At 49.3% G+C, this 22,923-nt stretch overlaps 4 protein-coding genes across 4 annotated transcripts in view; 2 read left to right on the forward strand and 2 right to left on the reverse strand.

Moving 5' to 3' along the window:
- The window catches only part of SPR (Sex peptide receptor), a 49,406-nt gene extending 45,072 nt beyond the window's left edge, over positions 1-4,334 (forward strand). Inside the window, exon 6 of the mRNA XM_015185888.2 lies at positions 1,778-4,334. Within this exon, the coding sequence (XP_015041374.2) occupies positions 1,778-2,507 (730 nt within the window). The 3' untranslated portion in view covers positions 2,508-4,334. The remainder of the gene's footprint in view (positions 1-1,777) is intronic.
- frma (fra mauro) lies at positions 4,330-6,431 on the reverse strand. The gene has a single exon (XM_001355674.3). It carries the CDS (start codon positions 6,395-6,397, stop codon positions 4,547-4,549), a length of 1,851 nt encoding a protein of 616 aa, XP_001355710.2. The 5' UTR covers positions 6,398-6,431; the 3' UTR covers positions 4,330-4,546.
- Positions 6,432-12,356: 5,925 nt separating this feature from the next.
- On the reverse strand, positions 12,357-13,270 carry LOC4815495 (uncharacterized). Its single transcript, XM_001355673.3, has 3 exons — positions 13,167-13,270; positions 12,636-13,091; positions 12,357-12,557 (listed from the first exon to the last, which is right to left on the reverse strand). The coding sequence occupies exons 1-3, from the start codon at positions 13,195-13,197 to the stop codon at positions 12,418-12,420; spliced, it is 627 nt and encodes a 208-aa protein (XP_001355709.2). The 5' UTR covers positions 13,198-13,270; the 3' UTR covers positions 12,357-12,417.
- Positions 13,271-13,777: 507 nt separating this feature from the next.
- LOC4815708 (uncharacterized) lies at positions 13,778-14,610 on the forward strand. The gene has a single exon (XM_001355672.3). The coding sequence runs from the start codon at positions 13,833-13,835 to the stop codon at positions 14,388-14,390; it is 558 nt and encodes a 185-aa protein (XP_001355708.2). The 5' UTR covers positions 13,778-13,832; the 3' UTR covers positions 14,391-14,610.
- The last annotated feature ends 8,313 nt before the right edge of the window (positions 14,611-22,923 follow it).

Consider the following 22,923-nt stretch of genomic DNA (forward strand, 5'->3'; position numbering starts at 1 on the left):
TTTCCAATCGGAATTCCAACTTGATTTCACATCTCATTTAATCGCTCTCGAAGGCCCATTGAGGCTTCAACGGAAATTCCTCCACTTAGCATATCTTGTCCAACCCGGGGATCCCGGAAAGCGGATCCTGGACTCCGGTTGCCGGATGCCGGATGCCGGACATTGACTGTCTAGAAAGATGTTCGCCTTGATTGATTTATTGTCTCGTTAATGGGAGGTGTAAGGGTTGAGAGAAGGGATTGCTTCGGCTCGGCTCGGCTCGGTTTGGTTGGGGCAGCCTTTTTGGCCAAATTAACTAAATGGTTAAGAGAGAGAGAGCAACAACAAGGAAGAGCGGCAGAAAGAATAACATAGGCCAGCTCAATGTTATTCATTTATTAATATCAATTCCATTTAGGGCTAAACGCCAGGCAATCGTTTCGTCCTGCGTCCTTTGTTCGGATTTCCATTGCCGTTGCCGTTGTCGTTGTCGTTGCCGTTGCCATTGCCATTGCTTTCAACTTTAATGAAATCCCCGCTTGACAAAGGTTCAATGAAAGATTGATTGAAAAACATTTTCAAGTGCCGGCGCAATGGGCGTGGCCATAATTATGCGCATAAATTAGGCCAAAGCCGAGGACCTTGAGCATCCTCCTTCTGCCCCCTCTGCCCCCATCTCTGAGCATCAAAGTTCGTTCGCTTCTCTGAGACTCTGATTCGGTGGTTGGGTGGAAGACGCGGGGCTAAGTATTCTGTCCTAGAGGGCCTGTTCTGGCCAACTATAAAACGGCATAAAAGTCGCCAAGAAACTTTTCGTCAAATCTCCCACAGGGAACGACTTCAGGCTCAGCCGGAGATGGCTGCGAAATTGACACTGAGCGATGCGAAGCGATTGGGATGGAGACGGTGATGGTGATGGTGGTGGCGATGGCGATGGTGATGGGGGCCCTTGACAAATTACTCAAATTATGAAATTATAGGGCACCAACTTGATTAGCTTTTCAGATTGCCTTTGATTGCTTCTTTCCCCAATCGCAAATGGCTCTCCCCCTCCTCCTTCTCCACCCTGCCCCCTCCGTCCAAAGGCTGTCGAGAATTTGGCTAATTCGTTGTCACCACATTGCGATCGTAAATTCGCACCTGGGAAATTGGTTTATCCTCGGTTGACGTTGCCCTGGCTATAAAATTACATTAGGAAAATGCGCTCAGACGCACAGGCCGTCGTGCCCGTTGTCAGGCCTTAATGTCGCAATATGGCCAAAAGATGGAGCCCGATTGGAGGAGGCTCGGATTGTATTGTATCTTTAAACAAGAGCGACAGTTAGGGCCTGCCAGATTAAGTCCAATGAATGGCGTTTGATGCTCGTATATTTTCCGCTTTTGCAGCAATTCCATTTCGCAGATATCCAGTGGAGCACTCGACGCTTGGTCTCTGATTTGTGTTGGGTTTTTAATGGGTTTTCCAATGATTCGCCATTAAACACTCAAGGGAATCCATCATAGAGTCTGATGGCGGCTTAAACATGGTTGGTCACCCCGCAAAGTGCTTTGAAATGTTTGATGAAGTGCCTGCTCAAAGAGATGGCAGCCAACACTGCACTCTTGAATAAATGAAAACAATTTCGCAGAAAAACAGACTCTATGGAAACGTTTTTCAAACGTTTATATATTATATATTAATGGACAGACACACACCCGACTGCACAGTACAATAAAATGCCTACGACCAAAGACTTCTCTGACACCTGCCCCTCTCTCTGTCTCTCTCTATCTCTCTCTCTCTCTCTCTCTCTCGCAGATATATCTACGTGTGCCACGCCCCCATGGCCCGCACCTGGTGCACTATGCCGCGGGTGAAGCGCTGCACGGTGTACATCGCACTGCTGGCGTTCCTGCACCAGCTGCCACGATTCTTCGACCGCACCTTTCTGCCCCTTCAGATCGAGTGGAACGGAAACGAGACGGAGGTGTGTCACCTGGAGACGTCGATGTGGGTGCACGAGTACATCGGCATGGACCTGTACTACACGAGCTACTACCTGTTCCGGGTGCTGTTCGTGCACCTGCTGCCGTGCATCATCCTGGTGACGCTCAACATCCTGCTGTTCGCGGCGATGCGGCAGGCCCAGGAGCGGCGGAAGCTGCTGTTCCGCGAGAACCGCAAGAAGGAGTGCAAGAAGCTGCGCGAGTCCAACTGCACCACGCTGATGCTGATCGTGGTGGTGACCGTGTTCCTCATCGCCGAGATACCCATTGCCGTGGTCACGGCCATGCACATCGTGAGCTCGCTGATCATCGAGTTCCTCGACTACGGCATCGCCAACATCTTCATCATGCTGACCAACTTCTTCCTGGTGGTGAGCTACCCGATCAACTTTGGCATCTACTGCGGCATGTCGCGCCAGTTCCGCGAGACCTTCAAGGAGATATTCCTCGGCCGCATCATCGCCAAGAAGGACAGCTCCTCCAAGTACTCGATCGTCAATGGACCCCGCACCTGCACCAATACCAACGAGACGGTCCTATAGTAATTGGTGATGTTGGTGCCGCGGCGTGGCAGCAGCGATCAGCATCGCACCACCGCCGTCCGCACCGCCGGCCATGCCACAGACCGCCACAGTGGGCACTGTGGCGCAGGCGGTACGCCGCAGCACCAACATCTGCTCCAGCACTACCAGCAGCGACGAGTGAGCACAATGGACATCATAACCGAGGAGCGCAATGTCTAAACAGATGGCCATCGCATCCAAAGCCAAAGCCCTCGGCTTCACGACGAGAACGTATTACACACACATACATATGTAGTTTCCCTTCCATTAGTCTGGGAGATCTGGGTCTAGACGAGCCCGACGACACCGAACGAACACTCACAAATCTCAAAGGCTAATCGAAAGAAAACAACATTTTGTGGATCTTCAGATTTGCCGATTCACACCAAGATCCAATCACCCGAATACCCGAAAAAATATACAATGCATATAAAAATAATCGAATAGTCGAATAGGCGAATAGTCGAATAGTCGATGTTATAACTCCAGTTGCAGTTCCCCCAAATAGAGCCCCAATAGAGTCTCTCGACTTCAGATCTGTGTGTGTTTATTGTGTGTTGATGTTAATGTTGATCTTAATGTTGATGTCTCATACTCGTACTCTGCATTGATGTTCAGGTTAAGTCAATATATCGTTCTGTACACGCGTTAGCGTTAACCAACCCAGTGTCTAGGTTTAAGGAGGAAGAGAAGGAAGGGACTACCGTACCGTATGGGAGATGGGAGATGGGAGGTGGTAGATGGAAGATGGAAGGGACTTGAGAGGTGATAGCTGAGATAGCCCAGAGCAGGCGTAACGTAATGATTACAATAAACTTAAGATCAAATAATTAGGCTACGTTCAGAATTATCTACAGGAAACCCACAGAGAACCCCAGAACTATCAGAAAACTGAAGAAAATCAAATAATCATTAACAAATAAAATCTAATTTAAGTGTCTACTGAATATTGAAACGAGGCTTAAGCGAAGTGAACCCTTTATTTTTGGCGCAACTTTTTGTGCGACATTTGTGAAGTATTTTTGTAATTTCGGATCATCCTTGGGTGAGAAGGCTAATCGTAAGGACATGGACACAAATGGCACTCGTTTAAATCCGTAAACCTTTGAGCCCCAGAGTTTACCGATTTGAATGAAATCCAGAACATAACACTACACAACAAAACACCGAGCAGAATAGAACACAGAACACGCGGAGCAGAGCAGAGCAGAGCAGAGCCCCATCAGTCATAACGAATTTCCAGTTGGTCTACTCGTATATATTGCAGTAGGATCTAAGTTTTTTTTGCTAGGATTAGGGAACCAGAATAAACCATAACGATTCAATGTTGATATGTGTACAAGTATTTTACAATTAAAATTACAATTACAATTACGATTACGATTACAATTGCAGTTTCCAGTTTAAAAGTTTTTAGGTGTATGTTGAAAACTAGATGATTAAGCCAGCAGCAAAGCAAACCAACTAAAATTAAAACTAAAACTAAAACCAAAACTAAAACTAAAAGCAGACACAGAAGTATAAACAAAACACTACGAGTTCTCGTGTAACCATAACTAAAAATTGTCTGTCTGAATGGAATGTGTTAACTACTTATACTACATACATACATACTATATATTCTGTATATGTACATACTATATATATACTTTGTGACAGACAGCAGCTGCGCTCGGGTTTCATTTCATCTGATTACTCGTACAGTTCTCGGACTCTTTTTTGTACATACACACGGGTACATGCATAATTTGTATATTTATTTTGATGGTGCATCCAATATTGAATGAATAAACGATTTAAATGTCAGACAACCTCTATTGCTTTTCGGTTTTATTCCAGTCCTACGCCCAGTTACATTGAAACTAAAATACTCCCATCCCATACTCCAGAACCGTGTCTCATGGGCGGATCTAGGAACTAAAAGGGCATACTAAAAGGTATATTTTCACTATCAGTAGTGCTAGCAACAGGCTGGGAATCCCCAAATTACTTGGCCCTGCATTGGCACCGAATCGGGGTTAATACAGCTGACAGCGCGTCCTTGAACCACGCCGCACCGACTTACAGCCATAGGCCTGACGGAAGGGATCGAAGCTGGCCATGGCGTCGTTGACGCGCTTCCTGTCGCTGCCGTGCTCCTCGCTGTCCTCCAGGTTCCTGTCGTCCGAGCAGAAGAACTGGGCAAAGTTGAAGAAGAAGAGCTGCTTCTGGGCTGGAGTGCACCGGCCAGGCCCGCCCCCCGCCTCGAAGTAGGCACCGTAGGCCAGATCGAGGCCATTCAGATCGGCGAACTTCTCGTCGGCGATGAAAATGCCGTGACGTCGATGCAGGCACAATACCTGCGACAAGAACCGCCGACTCGTGAGCATTGATAAGCTTTTGGACCTGTTGGGCTGACCGAAGGCATCGAAGTGCACATCGACGGGTGCAAAGCCGTGGGAGAGCTCGTGCCCCAGTATGAAGCCCAGGGAGCTGTAGGTGAGTACCTGGCGCTGCTCAGGCCGGTAGAGCGGCGCCTCCAGCAATGAGAGCGGCACGAGCAGCGCATTTCCCATGGGCATAAAAAAGGGCGAGGCATAGCTCCCGTAGCCGTGCACTTTGACCGGGTGCAGGTCGTACTTGGTGGCTGGATTCTCCGCCTGCCCCCGGGAGTGCTCCATCACGGCCAGCAGGTTGCCAAAGTAGTCGGTGGCGTTGATCCGGAGCTGCTTGTAGTGCTGCTCCACGCGCTCCTCCACAGACTCCACGGCCTCCGCGCTTGGAAGGATACTCAGCCGCAGGCTCATCCTCTCCAGCTTCTCGAGCAAGAAGCGCTGTGTGGCCGCCGAGAACTTGTTGCGATTGGCCTTCAGCCTCAGGCCAAATCGCTGCTTCAGCTCTCCGAACAGGCTCTGCAGCGTGCCATTGGCCTGCAGGCGGGGGTGGTGCTGCTCCACCAGCCAGACGGCGGCGTGGGTGATGAACAGGCGGCCCTGGGCAGCGCACTCCAGGCGGGTGAAGCTCCACGGCGCCCGCTCGCCATCGCGGTGCAGGGAACGAAGCAGCAGGTAGTGAAGGAGAAAGCGAGGGGGCTGGTTGGCCAGGTATTGCGACAGATGTGTAACGTAGGACAGGCCCGTCTCGAAGGTGGGCCACGGCAGCATCCAGTATGCCGGAACCGGAAACAGCGTACCCGCATTGTAGGTCGTCGTATCCGGTAGCCAACCCAGAGCGTCTTTTTCGACCTTGGCGGTGATCGCCTCCTCTAGTTCCTTCACCTTTGGCCACACCTTATCTGGGGTCTCCTCGGGGGCGGGAAGCCTGCGCCAGAGCTGGTCGAACTGCTCCCGGCTCAAGGGCTGGTGCAAGCTCGCGTTTCGGTCGCCCTCCGCCGAGGGCCGTAAAATAAGCTGCGCCCAAACGGTGGCCAGATTGCTGTCGGTTACCTCTAGAAGGACGTCGGTCTGGAATAGAGCCGTCAGGGCGACGGCCAGCTCGTTGCCATCCACTTCGGCCATCCCGCAAAGCTTCAGCACAAACTCCGCCGAGGGCGTCGCCTCGAGTGGGGTCCGGCAGGCGGTGTAGTAGTCCCGCAGCATTCGCACAAAGCGGGGCTCCTTGGCTGCTGGGGGCGGTGGCTGGTCCAGCAGCTTGGCCAGCTTCCCGTGGTACACATGGTCCAGCTGTTCGAGGAGACTGCGGTACGGCCGACCCTGGTGCGTCCACATCCAGTTGCCGCAGGCATACTCATAGAAGTCTTTACAGGGATCGGCCAGACGGTTCATGTGTCGCCTCAAAGAGCTGGGCAGCTGGGCCCGCCTGCACAGGCACGGGCTCGGGAAGGAGAGGATTGCCGTCGTCATCAGCAGCAGCTGCACATCGACACGCATCTTGACCGAGACTCGCTCTCAAACTGAGCCGATTGTTTGCGCTACACTTTCGAGAGCCAATCCACGGACAGGTCATGTTCGGGGTTATCTGTAGATCAAACAAACGTGCTGGGTCTGTGGGCCCGGGGAAGCCCTGCCCACATGGGAGAGACTGCTGTTTTGGCGAAATCAAGATCACTGATCGACCGAGTGGTCATCGTCAGAGAGGAATCTGATTATTGCCAGCTTCCAGCTCTTTCGGAGCTTTTTTGAACACTAGACTGATCGGACGGATTATGAATCGGGTAAAAATAATAACAACATTTATTACGCGACGTATGAAGATGAGGCTTTAAGAGAATAGGGTACAGGTGTCGGGAATCGATATCGAAAGTAGGTAGAGATATAAATAGAGATGCATCTAACCAGTAGATTTGGCTACAAAACGGTCGAGAGCTGTAATACTTCAAGAATTGATTAATTAGTATATGTCTGTATAAGTCATAAGTCATAAAAGGCTGCAAATATTCTCCCGCACAATAATTGGCAAACAGTTATGAATCGGCCTCGTATGTCACACAGTTGTACCGACAGATGTACATGTACAATACACTTGTATTTGCCCCCCCTCCCCCCTTGTATTTCGAAAACTGTGAGCGGAACTACTTCTAAGCCGAGCTATGTGTACGAACATGAACAAAACAATCATGGCCGGTTCTTTTCCGCTTATTTTTGCATAGCGTTTTGGAAAAGTTAGCTGCTGAAATTTGCAGCTGCAAAGTGGAAAAACACTTTGAATGCTTTCTGCATTTGATAACTCGAAACTTTTCAGCGACACTAACATGTGGAATATGAAACTTTAGCTCTCAGGAAAAGTGTTGAAAATGGCCGGAGACGGCCGGAGATGTCTGCGGGGGATGGCTGGGGCTGACTGCAATGGAAAATGTGGCACAAATAAGGCTGCGACACTTTCTCATTTATTTTTAATGCATTTTGCCAAAATTGTTGCAGCTCCACTCCCATCCTCATCCCAGAAGAATAGAGGGGGGAATAGCGGGGTGACTGCACTCGAAAGTTTTCATCAAAGTTTCATCAAAAAACTCTCGCCATACGTGTGTGGCTTTTTGCCACAAATCTGGTAAAATTTTGGAGGCTGTTGAGTCTGGAGCACGGGACCCCGAGGGAGCCAGGTTTCTTGGCCTTGGCTTGGATGAGATGGCAGCAATTTATAATGCCTGCAGGAGAAAATGGCTGAGGGGAGGGCGGGTCAAAATGAGTGTAATATGTGGGAGAAACAACACCAAAGAATGTACAATTTTAAGCCTTTTTTTTGGGAGGGGACAGGCTGTAGGCAGAAGAAAAGGCTGCACAAGCCTCATTTATTTCACTCAAAATTGATTGACGCCCTCCAACGCACACACACACATACGCATGAGTAGATACACACACACACTCGTCTGCGGGCATCACGAGAATGGAGAAGAGAAGAGGAGACAATGAGAGGGCAACAGATAATCAATCAGAATGCTGCTTATTGGCTTTTCAAAATGCGTCTAACAAAATAAATAAAAGTCAAAGCGACAATGTGGCATGTTATGCTATGCCCCAGTCCATCTCCCCGTCCCTGCCTCTGCCTTTGCCCTGGGCCCACATCAACCACGAATCATTTGCTGGAATCCCCTCCCCAGCTGTTGTCTGGTCCAGGGCCCAGGGAGCAAGAACAACAACCAGTCAACTTCAATCCGATTGGGGGCCGATACCCACTTGGTCTGTTGGTCTGTTGGTCCACTGCCCGGCCCGTCCTAATGCCAATTTAATACTGTGTGTGGCTTATGCCTGTCTATATCTCTTGCTCCCCATCTTCCACCCCATTCTTCCCCCCGTGTGGATCCGTGCGTACGGGTATGTGTTTGGTTTTGTGCTAAGCCCTCTCATAAGACCCAAATATCGGCAGATGTACTCGTATATCGCACTCGTAATCAAAGGAAATTAGGTATATCAGTTCCTAGGCTTTTTGCCGTCTTGATGCCGGCTGTTTTCAGCATTAGCTAATTTAATTTACATCCCATCGAAGAATTCAAAAGTGGCTTGAAGTCGCTGAATCAAGGGAAAACCAAGCCAACCTTCAGATTTCAGCAAAGCAATGCTGAATCATTGGCTTGTGAAGGGAGCCTTAGATTCCTGTCCATAAATCGAATATGCAATCATATGACTGAGGACCTGACCTGGTCGTTGACTGGAAGGGAGGCTACGCCTTTTCCGTTTATTCCGGGAAAAAGTTCTGTACTTGAACATTTCGGAGATTCAGAGTCCTCCCCTCTGTCCCTCTGTCCTTCTGGAAACCACATCTGCTCTGCGGTCTCCTGATTGTCTGTTGATTTACAATTAATTGTCGCCATTCTTGCGTTGACCTCACATTAAATATTTCACACGCTATACAGAACTTAATTTGTTATAAATACAAACCGCATAACTGCGAAACACGGACCACTGGAACTAGTGCCAAAACATTATAGCCAACACATGTGCAAGCGAGTATATTTTTGTGAAAATTAAAAGCGAAAACTGTTCGAAATGGATCTTTGCAAAGTTTTTAAACGGAGTTTGAACGTGTTCAAAAAAATACCATGTGGATCCGACCAAGATTCAGACGAGTTACGGGAGAGGCACCGACCAAGGGGCATGCTCCCCATTCCGGAATTGTTCATTTTTCATTTTTAATTTAAATAAATGCGGCCGGCTACTATTGCTGGTGTTGGTTCTACTGTGGGTGCCTTTATTAAGGCTCTACGTTCATTTGTCAGTGGTTTGTCTGAGCATTTTTGCGGGTAGTCGGTAGTCGGTTGTCGGTTGTCGGGTTTTATGTTTAATTGCGAAAGAAATGTGCCATTTGCCCGTTGTTTTAGGCATTCCGTTTTAGTTTATGTTTATGTTTATGGTTTGCCCATTTTGTAATTTAGTAATTTTCACCGAGGGCCAGCCAGGGCCGAACTAGCAAAATGGGGAATGTTTTCAAGGGCCAAAGTAGAGTGATGAGGATTGTCTGGTAGATTACGAGCAAGTCTCTTATTTTTTTCGCAATTAAGTTTTAAATGTCTTTTCTACCAAAAAACGAGTGTCCCCCTCTGTCACCCATGCCGTTTATTGTGCTCCAGACTCGAATCAATTTTCCGCTTTTATTGTTAATGATTAATTTCGATTGGGGGAAAGTGCAATCATGGTGGCGATAACTGCCCGTCATCCATCATTCTTAAATAGTCCAGCCATGACAATCGAGTATTCTGGCCGGGTGTCAGGCCGTGCAGTGACTCTGCAGATTGCACCTCCCCTCCCTGTAACGTGTACGTGTACCACTCCAGAGCCACCCAACAACCACCTCTGTTGCCAAGTGGCAAATTATGAACTTGGGGCTTGGGGTTTGGGGTTTGGGGTTTCATTGGTTCATAAATTAAGGACTCCATTCGCATGCATGGAGCTCGCGAGGGTGCGGACACCACCACCCCACCCAACCGCAGGGGTTCCGACGCGGCGGCCATTAGCCTTAGCCTGGCCTGCCCCTTAGCTGTAGCTGTAGCTGTCCCTATATGGCATACCGCACGCAACTCAGGAATGTCCAGCTGTCGAAATGGACACTCACGGACGGACACTCACACTGCCGGACATCTGTCACGAGCCCACAATCAAAGGTGTTCCTAATTTATGAATCAACGCAATTAGCTTTAATAACGTGCTGCTGCCGCTGTCGCTGCTGCTGTGCCTCGCCGCAGTCCAAAATTAGCTAAACATATGCGAATAGGGGCGTGGGAGTGGGAGTGGGCGTGGGAGTGGGAGTGGGAGGGGACGGTTGACTCAACATTTTGCCTTTATTCGCATTCATTAAGTTGGACCGAAATGACAAACGGTTTCGGGCAAGTGTCCAACAGTTGGAGATGATTGCCAAACATTTGGAACCGCACAAAATCAAATCGAAGTGGTATCGGAATTGGGTTGCCCTGAACCCCATATAAAAATGGTAGAGCGATGGGGAAGGGCACGGAAAATACAGAAGAAAACAAAGGAGGAAATTTCTAAGTCGAAACTAGGGATATGCTGGATCCTAATCTTATTCTCAGTGTATTCTGAGCTGCCCACTACGAGATTGTTCGCAGTGTTGGCTTCCGTAGCATTCCCTTAGAGTTACCGTTCGTTGTTGTCCACTGCCCGTCCTATTGCTGTGCATGATGGATCTTGTCCACTGTCTGTCCCATTGCTGTGTAGGTGTGAGGGAGGCAGACTACCCGTTCAGAGAGAAGAAGAAGAGAGCGCGCGCTGACAGTGTTCCTCTGCGGCAGATGTGTGTGTGCTAGAAAGAGAAGGAGCCACACGGTAACCACAACGCTCTGATAGTAGCTCAGTGATTGGAGTTGTCGTACAGTTGCCTCGCGGAGTCACTCGCTGTTTGACGTGCTGCAATGGAAAAAGATCGGAATTCTAATAAAAACCAACCAAAGAGGTAGGAGTTAGACAACAATTAACAGCAACAAATCAATGGGAAACATAACCCACCTTCATACGTACGAGTATGTGTGCAAAAGTGGAAAACATCTTGCGGTAAGACGACTACATATGTAATTTGATGAAAACCCAGAAATAGCTTGGATAACCCGAACCACTTTCATACATTTCTTTGGCCCTGAAGACGCATCCCACACCGGAATGCCACTGGGGCTCTAGGGAGGAGCCACCGCCTGAGCACTTGGGTGTGAAGCTACCTTTAGCTGGCAAGTAATCGCAGTGTCTCGACCACAGCCGGATTTGTTTGATTCGTATTTGGTTTGATTAAGAGAACGGAGCGTTTTAATTAACGCAGCCATGGCAATGGCAAGTACAACAGAAACAAGAAGTTTCAGCATTTTCCGGCGACTTGTACAAGTTGCCAGGAAAGTCATTCGAGCCCTACCCCCTGCCACAGCCACGGCCACAGGCACGGCCACAGCTCCTCGCGACAAGTTCGTGCTGATGATGATTGTTGTTTCCAGTGTTTCAAAGATGTTGCAAGTAATTTGCAAAACTTTTGCCTGTTGCCCGGACACCGTGGCGTATGTGTAATGTGTGTAATTCAATAACTTTCTGCTCGAAATGAAAACCAAAACACAATGCCTCGAGGCTCGAGTGCTGTGTTAGGAGTAAACAATAAACATATATACTATATTCATTTTGCCCAGCGACTTGAATATGCAATTTCAGTCAATTTACCCTGCCATCTATCAATTAGATTAGTGCTTGATGAAAAGTTAGGTCCGCTTTCCACGATTCAAGCAACTTGGCCAAATAGAAACGAACTCCCATCGACTGCGAGCCCCCACACAATTGTAATTTGAGTTGTTATTACTTTCTGGGGCTCCATCTCCAACCACAGCCCCACAGTTCCACCCGTTGTCTGGGGCGATGCAAAGACCGGTGCAAACAAAAAAGCAACGGCGGTCATTAGTGGGGATTTCCATGGGGGCTCTCCGTATCTTGTCAGTTGGGGCGGCGAAGACATTGTACAGTTAATGATACCTGGAACTCGACAGAAATAGAAACACGGAATCGAGACAAATGTCCCACAGCCCCACAGTATCTATAGCCTGAAGAACATGAAGGAGAGCTTTAGACTCCCACCAGGTTCGTCGAACCGAGCAGCATTGAGTACCCACAAACGGCACTTGTGGCACACAGAGATGTGTAAACACAGAGATTGTTGTATTCAACAGTAGCACTCGAATAAGATCCGCAAGCCGGGACCTTTTAATCGAGGCTATTAGCATTCGATTCGGACAAGCTCTGAAGCTATTAAATCCGATGGTTCAATAACTGAAGGTATCGATCTAGTATCGACTAGGAAACGAGACACTTGGCGACGTTTTTGTACAATTTGTCTTTTGGTTAAAGTTTGAAATGTTTTCAGTTTATTACTCAAATTAAGGATATACAAAAAAATGTTTGGTGGTCGGGATACATAGGGATGTACATATATTGTATGCATGGACCAGAGCTTATCAGGACCTGCGTGCGCGCCCTTAGGCGGACAAAGTGGGGGGGCGGGGGCGAGGAGTGGTTATCCTGGGGCGTCTGGTGGTTGTCGGCAGGTTAATGCAGGGCCGCTGCTTGTCGCCCACCTGCATGTCTCCGCAGCGACGCTTGGCCGTGCGCAGCCAGTCTGAAAGGATAGTTTTTCGTTGTTTTATGGACTCTTAAGGATAAAATAATATTGGGGGGCGTGTATTAGTGTACTCACTGTTGCGGGGCTGGCTGTGGCAGTTCTGGTTGCGGAGCTGGCAGGTGTTGGCCAGGATCTTGCAGTCCCTATTGTTGCGACTCCGGACGCAGATCTCCTGCCTGGGCTGGGTCCTCCTGCAGACCACGGGGCGTGCGGGGCAGGGCGCCCAGCAGGGCCGCCTGTTGGCCGCGCCGACGGCGCGCACGGTCCTGCAGTCAATGTCGCGTGTGTGCCTGATATCGGCAGGCTTGGCCTCGCGATTCGCCTGGATCAATTCGCAGATGTTGTTGAAGCGCTGGCAGTCGCCCCGCGGTGTCCTGCCACAGACCCTGGGGCTGGTGCGGGAGCAGACCGCAGGCGGGGAGCAGGGCCATGGACGACCGATGATCGGAGGAAGGGTGCTGATGGATCGTCTTGTGGTCGTCCTTGGTGTGACGGTAGTGAGGCCGCTAGCCAGGCAGATGAGGGCCACTCCTGTGAGGGGAGGAGGGGAGGAAAAGAGACTCTTAAATCATCCTGTGGTGGATCCTTGAGGCACTCTATCCTTACCAAAGATCAGTGTCAGTTGTTGGCTGCGCATTTTGCTTGTCTCTCGCGGATGGCTTGGCTGTGCTGAAGGAGCTGTTGGTTCTGATACTCTTTGGCCCAACCGCCCTGCCTATTTATACTAGCAGTAAAGGCAATGCCAACAATTACCTGGAAGAGAACTCCCAACAATTCTCTGCGGCACGCGTCAGCTCTGCTTTTGTTCAGCGTTCAAGCTCGTCAAGGCATTGACCCGATCGAAATGGCCAGAGAGACAGCTGTTGCATAACTGGAGCATCAGCATTCGGTCAGCGATACAGGGAAAAGTTCTGTTCCATGAGAGTCTAGAATGGTTGAAAAATGTATGATCCAGACAGCTCTAGGGAAAGAAATACTCCCGCTCCAGAGCTGTTTCCACTGGCACAAAAATGTAGGAGCTGCCACGAGAAACCCCCACCGAATCGTGTGATTGGGTGTCAGATTTCGCACGTTATAGGAATCCCATTTAACGCGTGCAACAACAGCCACAGTGCAAACAACAAAACAGATGCCAGATGGCAGGTGGCAGGTGGGTGCAACGGGATCAGGCGATCGATGGGGCTATAAATAGGCAAGTTCGCCAGCAAATAGGCATCAATCAGCATCTAGCAGTTGATTAAACAGAAGATCCGCTCATCAATCAATCGCATCATGTCCAAGCTCAGCATTTGCCTCCTGCTCGTCGTCCTGGTGGTGGCCATTGAGGCCGATGGCGACGGTCGCCGCCCCTGCGAAGGCCGCTGCACCATCCGGGACCTGAGCAGCCCCAGGCTCCTCTGCGTACGGGATCGCCGCACCAACACCTGCACCAAGCTACGGCCCTGCCGCCTTCGCGAGCTGAACTGCCGCCGCCGCGACTCTGGCCTGGCACCGCTCAAGGAGTCCTGCACGACCCGATGCCGCAATATCCTGGGCGGCAGCGGCGTCAGCGGCCAGTGCGCCAAGCGGATCCGCACCCAGTCCGGGTCCACGGACTCCAAGAGGGTGCGCGATTGTCGCCAACGTCGTTGCATCGATGACAAGATCGCCGGCTGCTGGAAGAATGCCCAGGGAGCCTGCATCGTGCAGACCCGCTGCGAGGCAAGCCGCAAGAACTGCGTCAACCCGTCCAACCAATGGAGCCGCACTAGTGAGTGGCGTTGCCGTGGCAATGTCCAGGGTGGCGGAGCACGCAGGTGCCGCTCACGGCCCATCATCATCAAGGATTAGACGCTCACTCCAATCCAAAATGCAACTGAAACCGCAACGACCAACGAAAATCTCGAAAATAACTTATATTTCTCACTCCCTTCCCACTAATTGTCTTTGAAACTGAAAATACCCATAAATTTCGTCGAAAATCCATCAACTTTCTCGAACTATTCCAATTAGTTTTTGTTCGACGACGCCGAATCCTATTAGTGCAGTGATTAAAACTTTTTGAAATCTATAGGTGTCATTCGTTATTCTTAGCTATTCCAATTATAAATGCCCAAGCAGGCTTCTGTGTTGGTACAGCTGGGTCTTTGGATGCCTAAAATGCTGTACAATACCCAAAACTGAACCCTGAATTCAATGGGGAATGTACTGCTACTGGTACTGGCCTCTTTGACTAGTAAGTGTAATTACATATGTGTTAATCATAACCAGCAATCTGCAGCTGTAGCTTAGACCTTTCGCCACTGCCGATGTTAAGTGGCTCCACGTCCCCATCCTCCCACTGGATTACTCGCGACCTTTGCTCTGGCCTTTTCCAAATGCAGTTGTAAATATTTAAATGGAATTAGACATTTGCTGTATTGGCTGTGTCTGCAGTGGCCATGTGTGCCAGTGTGTGTGTGTGGCTGGCGTTATTTAATTTCACGCTCGGCGTGCACAACCCCCAACCCGTCGCCGCCACGGACCACCGCCTGGTGAGGGTGAGGGTGAGGATGAGGGTGAAGGTTAGGTTGAGTGGCATGTGGCACTGCAGCATTCTGCTGTAATTCAGTTAGAGTCCAGTTAGTTGCTAATGTTTTCTAATTTGATTAAGCCCTCCACATACACGTGTACGGGCTGGCATAGCACTCTGTCTGTGGCAGCCACCGTGGCAGAATATAGCACAAAATTTGCATTTCAGCATAAAGTGGCAAGTGCAATTTTCATACTAACACCGGTGGCAGGACGAGGTGGCTCGGGCTGGAAGGGCTGGCTGGCTGGCAGCCGGGGCCGGGACAGTTGACAGCCCCAGACCGGGACTGAGGTTGCATCTCGCTGCCTGCCTCACAGCCGGCTGTCCTTCTTTATGGCCATTCCGCGGCCAGAGCAGCAGCAGGTGATACGACAACAAAGCTGCAGCAAAGCAAACTCCCACGGCCGCCAACACCCAGACACAAAGAATAACAATGTGTGGGCGTGGGTGTGGGTGTGGCGCGGTGGGTCTGTGCATCTGTGGATCTGTGGGCAACGCGTGGCGCGTGTACTTAAGCGAGGATAAGAGCCGGATCCGGGGCAACCACTGTGCCCTCCCCCGCCCTAGAGTGGTTAGCACAAAGCGGGACTTCTCGTGTTTCACGTAGCGTAAGCCGGCCAAATGTCGCTGCGGCACTTGCAACACAGTAGTGAGAAAAATAGGCAGGGCTGGGGCTGGGGCTGGGGCTGGGGCTGGGGCTGGGGACCGTGAAAGTGCCTGACACATTATGATGGCGATGGCGATGGCGATGGCGATGTGAGTCAAGTGGCAGTGTCAGGCGAGTCGCGTTTCCCATGGCTATACTCAGACGATACCCCGGTATCGGTGGGTAGCATTTAAGTTTGACTTTTTCGCACGCATAGGAGCCATGTAAACGCTTCGTTACTTGTAAATAAAATCTATATCAGAGCCTTTAGTCACAAAACATTTTGCTCGAAGCGTGGGTGTTGGATAAACCCAATATATTTATTTTGAAATTCGATGGTATGTTCGCCATGGGATAAGAACCTGTAGAAGCTCGTAAAACTGTGCTATCCGTGGCCATTTATGGTGCTCCTGTACTAAGCTTTCGACACGCACTGTGCGCAAATAACTCAATTAAAATGCTCTTTTCATGCCAGAGACCGACCTCCCATGACCTATAGCTGTCGGGGGAATCCCATGGCCCATGCCTAAGGAAGGCTTTGGCATACATTTAACCCCATCGCCGGAGAAAGTGCAAATTTGTTCACACAAAGCTGAAACGATGGCCAGAGGGCGCACATTACCGGGGACCGGGGGGCGGGGGGAAGACATCAGTGGCAAAGGGACACAGGAAGGACCCAGGCTAGAACTGCATACCAATGCCAGATAGCGACAGAAAGTGTCCCTCCGCATGTCTAGACGCCCTAGATGGAGGATATACGATACGATGCGATGCGATACAGTGTATCCCTCAGACATGCATGAACACACACTCGTACATGCACAATTATAAAGTGCTGCTGCGAACGGAAATTGGGGGCCCAACAAAGCAGTATCGTTGCCCAAAATGTGCCACCGAAGGAGAGGCAGGAGGCATGAGGCATGAGGCATGAGGCAGGAGGCAGGAGAGATGGCGGCTCCGATCCCGGATAGTGCTTACAATTTAATTTCCTAGCGACAGAGACACTGCAAACGGACTGCAGGATGCTCGAAAACTACGTCCGCTGATTGCGCCACGGAAATGAAATTAGATGGGAGCGAAGAAGAAGGACCTGAAAAGTATGCCTAATCAGCAGGAGGATGCCGTTGCCGTTTTCGTTGCCGTTGCCGTTGCCGTTGCCGTCGGCCAAGGCCACGTAATGAGTCGGTAATGAAAAGTTGTATGTGACCCGACTGGAGAAACTTGGCGCTGACAAATTGTTGTAAAATGTAATTACTTGCAAATGAGTTTTGGGACAGCAGCCAAGATCATTAGGCAAATTAAGAAGCTTCCCAATGGAGTCCCAACTATGCAATGCTGTCCCATGCATACATATATCAGGCAGTCAGAGACTGGCAACTTGCAGACACTTTTGATTCTGGCATCAGCCTGGCACTCAGCCGAATTCGCCGAAACATTCCAATTCCGCACAAAAATCTGTAATAGGATATGACGTGAATGAATCGAAGGTCGCGAGGTATTGGTATTTACGCATTGACTTAATCGGGCTCATCGAACTGGAAACTCTGGCCAAGTTCATCCGAGAGACCCTGAATAGTAAAAATCATTTGCATTAAATTCCAGTCCAGGATTAATTCAAGCGACAATCAGCGCAGCGCCCCCACAGTATCGGCCACACGTGGCACTGATGGCCCTTCGGTCATGGTTTCAGCCTCAAATGGCGGTGGTGATCCGATCCATGGAATATACCCTAAATTACAACAGCAATTATAGTTCGCGTAGGTATGTGCTCCCAATGGTAGACCATTCTAGGGTACGCTGAGAGAGCTCTTCCCCACAATCGTGCAATCACTTGCGCTTATCACTTATCAAGCAGTAGAGAAACTCCTTCCAGTCTGCTGACCAAATAACAGGATAGAAAGAGATAGTCTGCTAACCCTTTCAAATACCTGTAGAACTCGCTTTGCATACAGGGTATCTGCAGTGCGATAAGCTTAGTATTCTTCCTCTATATGTCGTAATTTTTTATTCAGTTGCCCGCCGCCTATCAAAATGTCAAATGTGGGCCGTAATACTCTCCGATAGTTCTCCCATTTGGTTCTCTTAATTGGATTTATTACGAATATTGGAGCATTCGCAGGCAACGGGAATGAAAATTGATGATGAAAAAACGTCGAGCTGTGTTGTGAAAACAAACAAAACTCATTTTCATATGCAAAGAGTGTCCCTTTCCCTTTCCATCTCCATCTCGATTTCCATTTCCCTGGGCGTTCTCCGTACCCCTTCCCCGGCCCTTGGGCGTGCGTGCATCCGCATATATTTAAAACTTTTTTACACAATTCTTTGTTTATTTATTTAGTTGTGTCCGTGTTTGTCTTCTCTCTTTCTGCCTCAGAAAACCAAAACAAAGCAACAAAAAAACAAAAACAAAACCAAAAGACAAAACAAAGCAAAACAAAACGCCACGAAAACAGAAGAACAACACAATATTTTGCATAATTTTTTAATTTACTTTTCGGGCTAAAAATAGCGTGTTAACAAAAAAAAACGACCTCAGAAATGCGGATCGGGATTGTTTTTATGCTTTTGAAATCGATGCTTAAATGGAAAGCGGGCAAGGCAGGGTGGGGCAAGGGAGGGGGTCTACGAAAACGAAGGAGGCCACTCCGTACACTGGGGAAAAAACATGGAAGGTAGGAGAAGCGAGCAGCACAGATCTCAAGTTCAGGATGTCATTGAATTTTTGTGTGTAAGGATGCCTCTGGGGCTCCTGTCCTTGGGATCCTTAGAAATTTACTTTCATTTTCCAAGCCTGTTCCGTTGATCGAGTTTTGTTCATTGCAATACCACTACCTCTCTGGGGAATCTTTTACCATATATTTTCTATTACTCATCTACGAAGGCTATCGTTTTCTTCCGTGTTCCGACTCCACCTCATTTCCCTGTCGTTTTTGGGCCAGGCTTTTTATAAGCAAGACAAATGGTTGCCACTGCAGCAGAAAGGAACTGCAACCGGGCCAAAGACACAAATTGACATTAGCCCGGGAGCAGGAAGAACCCGTAGAGCCCGAAGCGTGACTCAAAGCCAGAGCAGGGACGAGACCCGGAGCTGGAGATGGAAGCGAAGACGAAATAGGGGCAGACTAACAGATGGAGTGTGCTGGAGCTGGGGACGGGGACGGGGACGGGGCGATCCCTTAGTGGCAAGTCATAAATGTCAGGGGCTCCTTAGGCGTGGCCAGGACCCGGACCCGGACGGATTCGGGTTCCTCAAGACATACACACGGGTAAGGGTACGGCTTCGAGCATATTCAGCTGACAAATAACTGAAAATGTGATTGATGACGGCCCTGACACGCTGACACATATAAATGCCCGCAAATGGAGCACGAGACGCTGCCGCTGACGTGTCGCACAGTCTCACAGTCCCATATACTCGTAGGGCTACGGGATAGATCCGGATTCCGGAGCACATATCCTCCAGCCATCGCTTTTGTTTTTGCACTGGGAGTGCGTGATTTTTGTGCCCGCATCATTACTCAACATTCTAAGTGCTTTTGGGAATAGGACTGGGGATTGGGGACTATGGACTATGGACTATGGACTGGGACCTGCGATTCGTCCTGGGGCTGGGGCTCTCAGTTTAACCTACGATTATTGCCATTCATTGCCGAGACTAAAGTATGTCAACAATCTTCTTATCCACATCCCCGTCCACATCATCATCTCCATTCCCATTCCCATTCCCATTGCTGGTTAAACTGCTCCTTAGTGGAGTGGGGAGAGGGGAGAATGGAGAATGGAGAGTGGAGAGAGAGACAACTTTGTTGGATACCTTCGCTAAATGAATGCAATTTGTAGTCCAAGAACGTTGGGCCCCGGGCTTTCATTTACATTAAGTAATTACCTGGAAAGAGCGGGCGCTTTCAGTGGGGAAATGCGGCTGCCACTTTTTTACCCTGGTTGCGGCTCCGGCTCAGGCTCAGGCTCTGGCCCCATACCGCAGGCTGTTTCAACAGCTTGATGGGAGTTTGTAAAGATAATGTGAAGTGATTCAAGTGTCTATGCTTTAAAGGCAAATCTAGTTCACTTCTGAAGCCTGAAGCTTGAAGCGGGCTCCCACTAGAGGTCCCTCTATACAGCTCTTTTGCCATTTTGCCATCGGGTCATGGCTATAATTAGATACGTACAGATGTATGTAGGTTGGAAGTCGAATTAGCTTGGAAGAAGTATGTATGTGGTACTTGTGTGTATGTGTGATAGGTATTTGCCATTAAAATAAGTTGACTTATGTGTGTCATGGCATGGGCTTAAGGGGCTCTTTATCTCCCTCCCTCCTCACGGCTCATCTTCATTCAGCTCAAGTAGTCCTCCCACCACCACCACCGTTTCGAAGCACTCCCAAAAAAACAACGTGTACAAATTGCCAGCAATTTTTGAAACATGACCGTACCAGCCCCCGCACCCGCACCCGCACCCGCAGCCGAGCCTCAACCCGAGCCCCACCCACACTCACACATATCAACCCCTCTTGTAGTCCATCACCCCCTGGACCCCTCTCTCATCCATTCCGGACCCCAGCCCTCCTACCAGACATCCCCAGAGCAATAGAAACACTTCAAAACTGATGACACTGTCAATTTAGATGGCAGCGGTCCTCTACGGCACATATGTGGCACGAGTATACTACTATCCCATCGTGATCACAGCGCTCCGCTTCCCACTCGCAGACAGATGATGAACCTCTCACTCTCGTAGGGCACCACCTCCGAGCGCACCGCCCACTATGGCCCATCTACGCCCCCAAAGATGGTTACTCTGTGATGCATTGCAATGACATTTTCATGCTTTATCTGCGGCATAAATTGATGTTTCCCCCACCACGCCTGCTGTCAGCCAACCACCCACACTTGGTGGGGTCCCTACCCCCATTCTTGCCATCCTCTGGCCACAATGTTGTTGTTCGACATAAAAATGCAGTCAATTCTCTTGACAAATTTTACTTTTATTACACGCTTTGTTGATGGGACTTTGTGTACATGACATTTGCACATCATCGATGTCCGTGAATATACGAGTATGTGTGTGTGTGTGTGTGTGTGAGTGTGTGAGTGTCAGTGAGTGCTGACAACATTGGGAAACAAGAGCCAAATCATGAAGACTTTCTGCATCGACATCCAAACTTTGCACATGACTTGGCCAGAGCTTGTTCATTCATTGAAATTGGTGAATTTTTGTGCCAGAAAAATAGTATTTAAAGAAACCATCACGGACTTTATGGCCATTCATAGGGTGTTGCCAAGCCCCAAATGTGAGATAGCTCAAGTTACGAGGATTTCCTCCTCTGAATAATTTGTACAGCTACTATAATTACAGATATCTTTGGAGATGATGCCTCTTGGTGTTTAGATTAATAATAATAAGCTTCAACTATATAGGAAAGCTCTCGGATTTCTATGTCATACTTTTATGCGCTGCAGAAAATGATTTGAGACGAGACGTTCTGTTCGTTCGCTTTTGAATTCAATTCCATTTGCCGTGCGCTTTCCATTCGTCTCCGGCTGAAAGGCAATCGATTACGGCGTAGACGCGGCTCATTGTTGCTCGCTCGCTCGCGCCCACCCGCCCAATCGCCCAGTCGCTCAGTCGTCACCTGATTAGCATAATTTGATGTGTGAGCCAAGGACAGGAGTGCCAACAGCAGGCCCAAGGAACTGCTGGAGCTGGGGAGTGGCTAAGGGGGGCCGCGTTTTCAATCTTGCCAGAAAATTGTTCGATTTTCAACACGAGAACATTTTTGAATCAGCGCCATTGCCATTGCCATCGTCGTCGTCGTCGTCGTCGTCGACGACATGTCATCATCAGCACAAGCGCCACGCGACAACTTCATTTTGTGGGGCCTCGGGCCTTCCTCCCGCCTCCCGCCGCACGCCTCCGGGAATAACGGCAAAGACAGCCCCGGGATCGACATCGACGTTGGCAAGTGACAGTTGAGAAGCCGCGCAGGAATAACTTTAAAACTGAAAAGATGTGCTATTGAACTCAGAGTTAAACAAAGACCTTCCCGGAGCAATTTCACCAGAGATTCTCCATTGCAAGATGTTGAATCTTCTAAAGTATTAAGTATAAAATGTAAATCTCTATCAACTCTTTTTTGGAACCCCGGCCCAACTGCCGGGGGCTCGATCCAATGTCCAATGAGTTTCTTAGGAATTGGAGGTGTCAATGTGAATGTTGATTGATGAACAGGCTCCAGCCCCACAGCCCCAACCTGTTTTACGTAGCACCTCCAGCACCGCGACTCTGAACGACATATGGGCGCTGTCGTCTGCCCTGTCAACGCAATGCCAACGACCATCTTCCCAGTAAGAAAGCGTGACTGGATGAGGTCTGTGGATGACCCTTTAAAACACATTTAAGACATGCGAGCGCCATTAAAGCCGCGCAGGAAGTTGTCGGCGAGCAGAACCATTAAATTTGATATACGACAATAAGCGTGGATAATGCGTTAAAGGAGCTCAAGCAGAAGCCAGAAGGGGAGTCAGACACAGTCCCGCACGAAAGAAAATGAAGATGAAACCGGGCCAAGCAGCGTCGTACAGTCAAAGCCATAAATTAATGGCCCCACCAGCGACAGCAAACTAAATAGAATGAGCCAAGTCGGACAGTCAGACAAGATGGGCGGACCCGGTCTCAAAGTGAAAAGAAATGCAGGTAAAGTGCATTTCCAGCCAACGTGTAGGTCAGCGGTAAGACCCCCTGCCGTGCACCGATAGCACAGTGGGGCAAAGCCATGTGAAACCAAGTAGATCTGCCAATGCCTGATGGTGGAGAATGATGAGAATATACCTTGCATTGACTACTTTCGGAATGGGTCCTTGTAGGACGAAACTCAAATCCCTCTCATTAGGAGTTGTTCTCAATCCTCTGCCGAGTAGCTCCCAAGTATCACCCAAAAAGCTTCCACTGTTCCACTGTTGCCTGATTATTCTGGTTCTTCTTGGCCTCCTCCTCCAACCCTCACTTAAGCTCCTTTCCGACTGCACTGCCTTAAGCCAAGAGCTGGAGCCAAAACCAAAGCCAAACGGAATCGGGCAGTTCAATAATAGAAATAGCCACGGCTTAAGCCTTTAAGTTGCCAATTACAATGAAAATTGATTTTATTTCGCTCTTTCTCGCTGTTGGTA

Source organism: Drosophila pseudoobscura, chromosome X (assembly GCF_009870125.1).
Source record: "Drosophila pseudoobscura strain MV-25-SWS-2005 chromosome X, UCI_Dpse_MV25, whole genome shotgun sequence".
In the NCBI taxonomy this organism is placed as follows: domain Eukaryota; kingdom Metazoa; phylum Arthropoda; class Insecta; order Diptera; family Drosophilidae; genus Drosophila; species Drosophila pseudoobscura.

Excerpts from the sequence above, each read along its gene's own strand:
- frma (XM_001355674.3), bottom strand. The coding sequence starts at position 6,397 with ATGCGTGTCGATGTGCAGCTGCTGCTGATGACGACGGCAATCCTCTCC.
- LOC4815495 (XM_001355673.3), bottom strand. The coding sequence starts at position 13,197 with ATGCGCAGCCAACAACTGACACTGATCTTTG. Across the intron at positions 13,092-13,166 it reads ACAACTGACACTGATCTTTG|GAGTGGCCCTCATCTGCCTG; the intron begins GTAAGGATAGAG and ends CTCCCCTCACAG. Across the intron at positions 12,558-12,635 it reads CCACAGCCAGCCCCGCAACA|ACTGGCTGCGCACGGCCAAG; the intron begins GTGAGTACACTA and ends CTATCCTTTCAG.
- LOC4815708 (XM_001355672.3), top strand. The coding sequence starts at position 13,833 with ATGTCCAAGCTCAGCATTTGCCTCCTGCTCGTCGTCCTGGTGGTGGCC.